Raw genomic sequence first — 11,848 nt, forward strand, 5'->3', positions numbered from 1 at the left:
TGATCAGGGTTTGCTCTGTGTGTGTGTTCTCTGTCCTGGCAGCCCAACACCAGTACAGACACTCTGCAGTCCATCACGTCTGGAGACTGGGACGTCACCCAGGTCCTGGCCTACAACGAGGACAGCCAGCTGATGTGAGCTCTATCCCACTCACACACACACACACTCACATACTGAACACACACACTCACACAGACACACACACACACTCACACACATTTAACGCATACAACCTCACACACACACACACACGCACTGTACACAAACACATTCACACACACACGTACCTCAAAGTGTTCTCTGCGAGCTACAACCAGAACCTCGTTCCTTGGCCTCCTGTCAGGTTTCAGTCCTGGTCTAGTTTTGTTCTAAAAACTCCCCTCTCTTCCTTTCAGTACCATAATTAATTCATGAAATGTCCATTATAGGAGCACTTCTCTGTTGGAATGTAGGCTCTAAAGTCCAGAGTGTACATGATTCTGGTCAAACTTTACAACTGGACCAATACGTTAGAGTGTTGGACCTATATACACTTCAGATGAACCTACCTACGGTATTGTTTCACTCTTTGGGTCCTTGATATTTGGGAGCAGGTCAATGTTTTCAAGTACACTAACTCTAACCCCCAAACAGTCCTAAATAAAAGACTAGTTTTATGATCAAATGATGGTTGGATTAGGATCATATGCATCCATGTATAATATTACATTATGATATGTTCGAAACACAGATACTTCCTGAGCACAGAGGACGATCCTAAGAGAAGACACCTGTACAGGTAAAGTCAGAAGGGACAGTGCATAATCATTTTTGACGTACGGACCCCTGGCTGACCGGAGTGTGTGCGTGTGGTGCTGAATGTCATCATTGTCGTGTGTGTTTCCAGTGCGGACACAGTTGGTCCCTTCAACCGCCGCTGTCTGTCATGTGACTTCTCTGATGACTGTGGGTACGTCAGTGGATCCTTCAGCCACAACATGAGCCACTTCCTGCTCAGCTGCCAGGGTGAGGACACACACCTGTCTGTCCTCTCTCTCTCTCTCTCTCTCTCTCTCTCTCTCTCTCTCTCTCTCTCTCTCTCTCTCTCTCTCTCTCTCTCTCTCTCTCTCTCTGTCTGTCTGTCCTCTCTCTCTCTCTCTCTCTCTCTCGCTCGCTCTCGCTCTCTCTCTTGCTCTCTCTGTCTGTCCTCTCTCTCTCTCTCTCTCTCTCTCTGTCTGTCCTCTCTCTCTCGCTTTCTCTGTCCTCTCTCTCTCTGTCCTCTGTCTGTTTGTTTCTATTTGTCTGTCTATATATTTCACTATCTTCTCTCCCTCTCTCTCTCTCTCTCTCTCTTTCTGTATCTCTCCATTTAACTCCTCTATGTTCGACCTGTCTGAGTTAGATCTGTGTGTTGTGCTTGCTGTCCTCAGGTCCAGATGTTCCCTTCTCGTCTGTGTACAGCACCCAGGACAAGCTGAGTAAGTACCCCCCGGTCTCACTCTCTGGCTGTTGTCATGTCTGGTCAGTTCACCTGCCAGGCTCCACCCACAGCCTTGTGACCTCATCAAAAGGCGACATGCATTAACCAAACCACGTAGGCTAAGGCCTTACTGCAGGGGCTCGGGTTCAAATCCAACCCGGGCTCTTTCCAGCAGGTCCTCCCCCCTTCTCTCTCTATCTCTATCTCTCTCTTTAATTCCTGTTGTTCTTCACTATATCTGTCCAAATGAAGCAGAAACAGCGTAAAAATAAAAAATTATATGATTAAGGGCGACATGCATGAGCAGCAGGAGCAGGAAGTCTGTGCACTCTCTGCTTCCTGTCTGCTGAGTCACCGCCCAGGCTCCTGGCATTACTCTGCTAATGTTTGTCCTCATAAAACCATGACCTTCCCTCCGGCAATAAGTGTACTGTAATGAAGTTACTTACTTTGATTACATTATGTTGGAGGCAAGAGGGAATAACCATAAAAAGTGTGTCGACCAGCGCAGTGTACCAAGCAAACGAGCCTGGTCCAATTAGAGTTGAGCTGATGGGCTGGAAAAACTCCATCTTAGGACGTTTATTTGCTCGTGTGGTGTGGGTTGTTGTGAGGTTGTAGCAGAATGTTGTTCTTTGTGTGTGGTTGGGTGTGGGTTCCACTATGCTGTCAGATAACAGCAGACAGGAGGGCAAGGTCAATGCTCCACATCACACACACACACACACCCCCTCCACACAGACACACATCTATCCTGGCACACACACACGTGTCCCATTCTCAACTTGTGTATCGAGCGATAAGCCTGTATTGTTCTCCACGGCCCGGCTCTCGTTCGCCCTGCTGTACAGAAATCCTAAATGATACTGCAGGCTCCAAGGGCCTCAGGTCTTATCTGCGAGTCAGTACAGAAGGCCTTGACTGACTGGTTTCTGGGTCATTTTGCTCTGCTCTTTACGACTTTGCCCTGTTCTGTACTGCTCTGTTCTACTTTTCTCTCTCCTGTTGTGTGTTGTTTAGCTCTGATCTGCCCTCTCCTGTTCTGCCTGGGGGCTTGATAGCCCTGCTGGCAGGTTAGCCTCTCCTCCACACCTGTTAGTACCTGATGTTCCACTGACTCACAAACGCCGCGACAAACCAGCTATTGTTCATGTTTAATGCGTGTGTGTGTGTTTGTCTTTACAGAGGTGTACGACCTGGAGACCAATGACAATGTGAGGATGACTCTGGATGACCTGCAGATGCCCAGAGTGGAGTACAAGGAGATCAACATCGAGGATTACAGTGAGCGCCATTTGTCTCCCCTGACTGCCTAGGCCGGTCGCCCTGCGCTCGTTTTTCTAACATGCTGCTGTGTGTATTTCCAGCCCTGACCATGCAGATCCTCAAGCCCGCCAGCTTTGTGGACACAGCACACTACCCCCTGCTGCTGCTTGTGTGAGTCCGCTGACTGCACGTCACACACACACATACACACGCACACGCGTCAGACAAGAGGCCAAAGGTCCGAGAACTTGATCAGATGCATTTCCGTTACATCTGACGTTTCTATTCATTTGACCAAATGTTTTCATCCAAAGCAACACAAAAACGCAACACTGACACGCGTACGATACGGACACTGACACATACAGGGGTGTAGGTTTCTTAGGGGCCTTTTTGAAGACGGCACATGTCGTTGTCCCCCTACTTTTTACTAAGAAATTAAACACGGCCCAATCCTCAGTTATGAAAGAAAGCAAACTTTTGTTTCTGTTGTTGTTTATCCATGCAGCGATGGCACCCCCGGTGGCCAGATGGTGTCGGAGCGCTTCGAGCTGGACTGGCCCACGGCGCTGGTGAGCTGCTTCGGGGTCATCGTGGTCCGCTTCGACGGGCGCGGCAGCGGCTTCCAGGGCACCAACCTGCTGCACCGCGTCCAGAGGAAGCTGGGCGTGTTCGAGGAGAGGGACCAGCTGGAGGCCCTGAGGTACCCCGACACACACAGCCTCTGAGAGGGGGGTACCCCGACACACAGCCTCTGAGAGGGGGGTACCCCGACACACACAGCCTCTGAGAGGGGGGTACCCCGACACACAGCCTCTGAGAGGGGGGTACCCCGACACATACAGCCTCTGAGAGGGGGGTACCCCGACACACAGCCTCTGAGAGGGGGGTACCCCGACACATACAGCCTCTGAGAGGGGGGTACCCCGACACATACAGCCTCTGAGAGGGGGGTACCCCGACACACAGCCTCTGAGAGGGGGGTACCCCGACACACAGCCTCTGAGAGGGGGGTACCCCGACACATACAGCCTCTGAGAGGGGGGTACCCCGACACACACACCCGACACACAGCCTCTGAGAGGGGGGTCCCCCGACACACACACCCAATACACAGCCTCTGAGAGGGGGGTACCCACACACACACACCCGATACACAGCCTCTGAGAGGGGGGTCCCCCGACACACACAGCCTCTGAGAGGGGGGTACCCAGACACACACACCCGACACAGTCTCTGAGAGGGGAGTACCCCGACACACACACCCGACACACAGCCTCTGAGAGGGGGGTACCCAGACACACACACCCGACACAGTCTCTGAGAGGGAAGTACCCCGACACACACACCCGACACACAGCCTCTGAGAGGGGGGTACCCAGACACACACACCCGACACAGTCTCTGAGAGGGGAGTACCCCGACACACACACCCGACACACAGCCTCTGAGAGGGGGGTACCCAGACACACACACCCGACACAGTCTCTGAGAGGGGAGTACCCCGACACACACACCCGACACACAGCCTCTGAGAGGGGGGTACCCAGACACACACACCCGACACACAGCCTCTGAGAGTGGGGTACCCCGACACACACACCCGACACACAGCCTCCAGACTCGTCGTGTTTGAGATCAACTATGTTTGTGTCTGTTTCAGTATCATATCGAGAGAACCGTACATTGATAAGACCAGGATCGGAGCTTATGGAAAGGTAAAGGGTGTTTTGTATGCCGGAACATTCCAGATGTTGTTGTTGTGGTGTTGTTGTTAGGCTCTGTGGTGTGGGGTTGTTATGCTCGGTGGTGAGTGGTGTTGGGTTGGGTTCCAGGTGTACGGAGGCTACGTCACCAGCCTCCTACTCAGTGCCGAGGACTCTCCTGTGAAGTGTGGAGCCGTCCTCTCCCCCATCACCGACTTTGAGTTGTTTGGTAAGAGTGTGTGTGTTTTGTCTCTGTGATGGAATGAATGACAAGGCTTTGAGGTGCTTATCTCAGGCAACAGGGCGCCTGCTTCTGTGTGTGTGTGTGTGCGTGTGTCTGTAAGAGCTCCTTATCTTGAGCCCCCCTCCTCTCCTAAACAAGGGTAAAAGACAAAGCCAGCTCCACTGGCAGCAGCGTCAGCACAGTGACAGTATCAGCATCACCTCAGCTAAAGAAGAGAGAGAGAGAGAGAGAGAGAGAGAGAGGGAGAGAGGGAGAGAGGGAGAGAGGGAGAGAGGGAGAGAGAGAGAGAGACGAGTGAAAGAAAGTGTAAATTGAGGCAGATTCAAACTGTACATGGTGTCCCTGCAGTACGACGTTTAGTCAGTGTAGCTCTCTGTGCAGCAGTCAGGTGATGAAAGCGCCTGGGGCCGCAATGTGAGAATAACACCCACATGTTCTGTCTGAGACGCCTTTTCTATCCAGTATTCCTCCTGTTAACCGTCTTCTTCCTGGTTTGTTTAAGCGTCTGCCTTCTCGGAGCGCTACCTCGGCATGCCCAAGCCTGACCCCCGGGCATACGCGGTACGCTACACTAGAATATTTCACATTCGTACATTTTATTCTGGATCAACTCTGTACATGGTTAACGTACATACTAGGTTAATAGATTAAATATGTTTAAATATCTTGTATTCTCTGGTGTACTTGTCTGCACTGTTGGGGGAAGCTTGAAATTCAAGCATTTTGTTCCAATATGTCTGTATGCATGTATGTATGTGTGGTTGAGGATGTGTCCTGATTCGGTGTGTGATTTCTCCATTGCTTCCTTTTCAGATGACCAACCTGGCCCACAGGGCCTCCCAGTTCCTCAACAAGAAGTTTCTCATCGTCCACCCAACCGCTGATGGTACTGTGGGATATTTCCTATATCCTCACCCCCTCCTTTAAAAAATATATGAATAAAGCGTATTCATTCCTTTCATTATAAATGAAACATGTTTGTCTCTGTCTTGGTAGAGAAAGTCCATTTCCAGCATACAGCAAAATTAATCTCCCAGCTCATCAATGAGAAGGCCAACTACACTCTGCAGGTGAGAAGACACACACCCGTAGATGTAGAATAGAACATAGATGTACAGAAAATCAGGAGAATGTGAGCGATCCAACAGCAACACCAGGATTAGACAACACAATGTCTCCATTGCGTTTGACAAGATTAGAACGCCTCTTTCATGAGACTTTTATTAGCATAGCAGCTAATCCCACTAAGATACATAAGTAGTGGGAGTTTAACTTTGCGTGTGTGAATGCTTTGTGTATGTGTATTCTATATATATGTGTGTGTGTGTGTGTATTCCATATATTTGGGTGTGTGTCCCCCCCGTCAGATCTACCCAGACGAGGGCCACTTCCTGCACAGCGAGGCCACGCGGCAGCACCTCAGCCAGTCTCTGGTGAACTTCTTTGAGGAGTGCTTCAGGCTCCCAGACAGGGGCTTTGAGGAGAGGCTGGAGGAGGAGAGCGAGGAGGAGGGTTAGCCCGCCTGGTCCCCCCCCCACCCCCTCGTACAACCTCAACCCCCCCCCCCCCCCCCCCAAGCTTCACACCTCCCCCCCCACACCCGCCACAAGCACAACGCCCCCACCCTATCACACACGATACGCAGCCTCCTCTCTGGTTCCGCCCCCGAGTTGTCGTTTTTCTTTCGTTCACTTCCCCCCCCTCCCTCCTCCTCCTGGAGTTGATCCTTCGTGTCAGAACGATGAACCTGAGAACCTTCTGCAGGGGACCGCTCGTTTCATCCCTCGTTTCACCCCTCCTCCTCCTTCTCACCCTCTCCACCTCTCCCGTCTGTGGAGATGAAATCCCAGCCAGTCGGCATGAGAAGAGCCCATCGACCAATGACCTCCAGCTGATGTCGTGACAGGAAATGTAACCATGGAGACGAGGCGGTTGGGATGGAGGGCGGTCTTCAGTTCAGCCGGTCCGTCTGTGATGGACGAGCTGCTTGGATTCCCAGCCACAGCTGAGAGGAAACATCAACTCGCACATGAAGAACTTGGAAGTTGCTCTGTGAGGATGAGGACAAACTTTATAGCACAAACTTTGGAGTGGGACGTCCTCACGTTCCGACTCTGCGCGGTGTGTGAGGAAGGCAGCTCGTGCCTGCGTTCTGGATGAGGGGAGCAGCAATGTTACTATTTTTTAATATAGTATAAAAAAAAGAAGAGGACTTTTCCATGTCCTGCTTGTGTGTCATGTTCCAGTGTACAGTAGCACATGAACAACATTCACTCCAGTGTTCAGTACGTTATGGTTTTCTGCGTTTTGACTTGGTCCCGAACTTTGAGCTTTCTCGCAGCCTCACGTACGCGTTTCAGATGTGTATAGACTGACCGTCACATTCAGCAACGACACGCTTAGCTGAGACAAGGGTGTAAAGACGAGTCACGATTTCTTAACATTGACTCACTTGCTGAGTTTTGTGGTTATAGAATATTTCCTTCATTTATTTTCTTGGTTTAATACCCAGTTATTCACATTGAATCATAGAAACTAGTTTTGTTCACGGTGCCTTACTTTAAGATCCAAATGTACAAAGGAAATACAACAAGGCTAATTTCACAAACTGATGGATAAAAAGTCCCTGTAGTATTTACTTAGAATGTGTCCAAGGATCTAGTACAAACTTCTAAACACAAGGACATAATATTTTTAAGGACAGCTTTATAGCTTATTTGTCATCACCGTTGGGGATGTGTCACACGATACATACTGTATAATGTTTGTTGTTGTTAAAGCACTGATATTTACCCCTATCTTATTTCAGTGTCAGCGATCATACACGTTGTGACTGTCCCAATGGTGTAGTTGCAAGATATGCCCAAAAGTAGTGTTTGTACATACATCAGTCTAGGATCATTGACTCGATACCTAATTTAAAGGCAAGACAAGTTAATTCTAGAGGCACAAGTTGAAGTTTTGTTTCATTTTTTGTTTTCCTTTGAATGCTCATTCGTGTTATGTTCTCAATGCATGCTAAGAGGTAATATGCAGCTCAATGCTATCCTTGGTAGCTCAACTTAAACATAGTATTTTTGACATCTTGAATGTTCCTTACTGGGTCGCATAAATACATTTCCAGTGGTATCGTGATTGAGATCCCTGTCCCGTCAACTTGATGTGTAAATGTTCCTCGAATATAATTTTTAGTCTCTAAATATGAGTGTTATTTGTGCATAAAGCATTTTGGAAGTTACATTTGAATACCCATTTCTGTTTGCTGGTCGCGGTCCCTGATTTGGATTTAGAGTGGACTTCACAATCAATGTTCCTGCAGGGAAGCTTTGTGGTACCAGAGAGTAGGAAGGATGTTTTCAAGGGGCCCTCAACTTCGGTTCCAAAGAAGAACGAGATACAACTGATGGCTGTGTGATAGAATGTGGCATGAAGGTAACCGTCAAATAAAAACATATTTTATCATTGTGCAGTTGGTAACTGTTATGTTTTTACCAAGTGATTTTTTTTCTTCCAGATATTTCACAGCCATGATGGCGTTGACGGAATGATTGTTACACAAAACGCATTGACTTTTCTCCAAGACGATGTCAATAAGATAGTTATTTGCATGTTTCCTCCCCTCTAATCAAATACCTCAAAACCACTTCAAAACATACAAATTACTAACAGATTGACAAAATAATCATATAGCAATATAAAATAAATTTGAGTGCATTTAAAAAATATATATATATGCTTTTTGTTGTTCCCTGAAAACATTAGAAGAAATATATTTGTTCGAAAGCAGACTTGACTCCGGTGTAAACAGGATTGTAGTTGTATATCAACGCCTTCTTCTCCTCCTCTTCATTCTCAAATCTGTGAAAACTTTGCCTGGCTGAAAGAAAGAGTAAAAAAAAAAATACAATTGTATCTCGGCACATATTTGTGTGCCATTTTCCGCTGAAATAAAGTAGGCGTACAAAACATCCGAACCTTCGTTGACCAAGAAGTCAGCCATGTAAAAGGTTGTCTTGACAGCTGCTGGAGAGTGAGGGATGTAGGGTCGGCTCCATTCAAATGCGTTTTTCTCCGGATGCCACTGGGTTCCATAGATAGGAAACTTGTACGCTGGACAAATAAAAAGATAACCTTGTCGAATACGTAGACTATGCAGTACTCAATGTTCACCAGCTAACAGTTTTCTGGTTGTGTCTTACCTTCCATCGTCGAAACAAACTCTGTTGTCCCATCCGTGTTTGTGGACAGGACTCTGTAGAAGTTCTTCAGCTCTTTACGGCTGTTAAAACTCTGGAACACAACGACAACAAATATTCAAATGCATCCCTTGAAAGGTGAGGTCTATTCATGGAATTATCTGACTTCATCTGATTTTGTCGGTGTAGGATGTGGTGCTGGTGGACGAGGGTGTTGGTCCTACCTCCGTGGTGAGACTCCACTGGTGGGAGTTCTCAGTGATGGCTTCGGTTGCCAAGGCAGACAGAACATCGGCTGGGAAGCCCTTGAACATCCTACCGTCCCTCGACTCTGGAAAGATCCACAAGTGTTACCCACGACAGTCCTGCCACTCGCCCTCAAACATGCCGAATAAACGTTTCAGGTTTATGGGCTATGTGTAGTGAGTACAAGTACACTGGAATGAGTGGCCCAACTCCACTGTCTTGCATGAATACTACAGAATGTTTAAACTATAATATAGAAATTGACACTGTGCTGTGGATTTAAGGTCACTTTAAAATAACATGTAAACAAACAAACATGCCCCCCCCCCCCCCCCCCCCCCCCCCGAGCGGCATCCTTCTTCCAGGGGGCGAGGAGACTGTGGACAACAGAGTACCTTTGGTGAAGTTCAGGGGCAGCGCCACCCCACTGGTGTTGGTGTGGGACAGGAGATTCTCTCCACTAGTCAGGTACGCCAGCTCCTCAAAGCCCAGGCAGGTGCCCCACACGGGGAAGTGGTCTCCTCTAGAGTTGGCCTGAAAACACACACACATGAATACAACTGAGAAGTTCTACATCAGTGGTTTTCAATCCTGGTCCCATGCGATCTAGATGTTTCCGTCCAACACACCTGATTCAAATGAAGGGATCATGATTGGGTAAGGCTGCACTCCATAAATCCTTCAACTGTATAATTCTCATCATTTTCACTGTAATATTCCTCCATCGCCTCCTATGTATATTTATTATACTGTAATATATTCCTACCTTGATTCCTTTATTATTATTAATATAATGTAATATGTCTACCTCAATGGCGAGCTCATAGAAGATTTTTGCCGCCGTGGCATATCCCGACGACACAATGCTGACCCCTCCTCCAGGATACAGCACCCTGCAGGCACACAGGTGAACCTTGACCCTCAGGATACCACACCCTGAAGGCCTTAGCTGAACCTTGACCCTTCCCCTCAGGGCTTTTATGGACGGTGGCACATTTCATTTTTTTACGAGTAACAACACATGCCTGTTAAGTCTTTACTGCACTATACAACATGTGCTCGGTGGAATTTCTCCATAAAAAGAATAATATGGAGTTGAGTGTTGATCCTTACCCATTGAGTGAGTTGAAGAGCGATTTGTATTCCTCCAGTGTCTGGTTAACCCTTTGGGATTGGGAGGACATTAAAACCAAGCAGCATCATACCAGCCAGATGCTAGTATATGTACTGACACATTCATTTAGCACAAGCATTACATGATGCATAATTAAACAGTTCCTTTTACAGACACTTTACATAGTGGGCCTAGCAATATTGTTGTCATGCTATGTATGTGACTGACATACTTTAACATGACATCTATAACGGACTTACATCACAGGGACCACCCTTGCTCCGGCTGACTCCAAGAACTTGACGTAGGATGCCGCAATGTACGACGTCATGTGAGGCTGAGGTTCAAACACCTCCTGGGCCAACACCCCTGTGAGAACAGGTAGAGAAGCGTCAACACTCAAAAGGGCTGAGGAAGCTTGTTCTGTATTCTGTTGAATTTATATTGAACACTGTGCAGCACGACTCAGTTCAAACACATGCATTTGAGAAGGGAGCGTGTATCTTTTCATGCTGGGTAAAAATTAGGGTTAGGATTACGGATAGGGTAGTCTAACCAAAGTGTTTCGCTTTTTCGTCTAATAATCTTGCTCCAAAAACGTTTTTTTCCCGTTCTGTGTAGCATGAACGAATTAGGACAATCGTGCTCCGAGACACCGTTCATTGGCAGAATGTTTTTCGTATCTATAATGAGCATGAAAATTACAAAATGCACAATACATTTATGGCTACTGTTAAAAAGTGTCTACTCTGCATGACTAGTATTTTAAGGGTCATCAAAGCATTTTATAGCTGTTGAGAAAGCTTGATGGACTTCGTTCCACTGCCTACATAACGTCAAAATATACAGCAAAACAAATTCATTGGCAGATATTGTTGTAATCAAATGTAAAATAACACTGGGACTTGTGGTCAGTATGGCCTTTTAAGTGTGTCGTCATAGCATTATCAGTCATGCAAACCTAGGCTATTCATTGTGGACCACTGAAAAGAAAGTATCTACTGCACATGACTTGACAATTAGGCTCGTCAAAGCATTACTATGTGTCTTTCGGTCTCGTTTAATAAACACAGCAACATATCTGTATCATCGATTCGAAACAAGGGAGTTTCGTTATAAGAGCAAGTAGAAGTCAACATAATTACGTAGCCTACCTATGATGGGTGCATCGTTCCTTTTGGCTGATGAGCAACTGGGAAAAGTTGCCGATAAAGCTAAATTAAACAATAGCGTAAAAATATGCATATTGTCAAGACTATGTAGGCTAGTACCCCCGAAGTAGTGTGCTGTCAACCGAACATTAAGAAACTGCTGGTGTTGTAACGACATCGGTGGGTTATCACCGGAGGTAGTGGTAGGCTGTACCAAACAAGTTTGTTTACAGCCGAAAGTCGTTTCAACTGAGTCGTAAAACATCGATCGCTCACATACACACATAACAGTCGAAGGGGGCAGTCTGTATGCAGCCCAACCACTACTGTACAAATCCGAAATTAAATATTGAGTGAATCAGGCGACCCGGGAACTCGGATTGCGACACATTAGAGATGGTTTTCATGCTACATTGCACGCCACCCATAAAGCCACTGTATATTCGCCATAAAGTAGCTTTACTAT

General features: G+C 47.2%; 2 protein-coding genes across 3 annotated transcripts in view; one reads left to right on the forward strand and one right to left on the reverse strand.

Moving 5' to 3' along the window:
• dpp6a (dipeptidyl-peptidase 6a) overlaps positions 1-6,192 on the forward strand; it is a 71,330-nt gene extending 65,138 nt beyond the window's left edge. Inside the window, exons 14-26 of one of the 2 annotated variants that reach the window (XM_067251340.1) lie at positions 43-134; positions 731-778; positions 887-1,005; positions 1,410-1,484; positions 2,645-2,743; positions 2,827-2,896; positions 3,234-3,428; positions 4,389-4,443; positions 4,561-4,660; positions 5,178-5,236; positions 5,489-5,561; positions 5,672-5,745; positions 6,043-6,192. In XM_067251340.1, coding sequence (XP_067107441.1) covers positions 43-134; positions 731-778; positions 887-1,005; positions 1,410-1,484; positions 2,645-2,743; positions 2,827-2,896; positions 3,234-3,428; positions 4,389-4,443; positions 4,561-4,660; positions 5,178-5,236; positions 5,489-5,561; positions 5,672-5,745; positions 6,043-6,192 — 1,209 coding nt within the window. The remainder of the gene's footprint in view (positions 1-42; positions 135-730; positions 779-886; positions 1,006-1,409; positions 1,485-2,644; positions 2,744-2,826; positions 2,897-3,233; positions 3,429-4,388; positions 4,444-4,560; positions 4,661-5,177; positions 5,237-5,488; positions 5,562-5,671; positions 5,746-6,042) is intronic. The other variant, XM_067251341.1, reaches the window with a different exon arrangement.
• A 1,941-nt stretch (positions 6,193-8,133) lies between these two features.
• Positions 8,134-11,622, reverse strand: ggh (gamma-glutamyl hydrolase (conjugase, folylpolygammaglutamyl hydrolase)). Its single transcript, XM_067251554.1, has 9 exons — positions 11,386-11,622; positions 10,492-10,600; positions 10,231-10,281; positions 9,926-10,010; positions 9,513-9,651; positions 9,096-9,202; positions 8,875-8,965; positions 8,651-8,785; positions 8,134-8,552 (listed from the first exon to the last, which is right to left on the reverse strand). Exons 1-9 carry the CDS (start codon positions 11,558-11,560, stop codon positions 8,434-8,436), a joined length of 1,011 nt encoding a protein of 336 aa, XP_067107655.1. The 5' UTR covers positions 11,561-11,622; the 3' UTR covers positions 8,134-8,433.
• Positions 11,623-11,848: the final 226 nt, after the last annotated feature.

This window comes from Osmerus mordax, chromosome 15, assembly GCF_038355195.1.
Source record: "Osmerus mordax isolate fOsmMor3 chromosome 15, fOsmMor3.pri, whole genome shotgun sequence".
NCBI classification, from domain to species: domain Eukaryota; kingdom Metazoa; phylum Chordata; class Actinopteri; order Osmeriformes; family Osmeridae; genus Osmerus; species Osmerus mordax.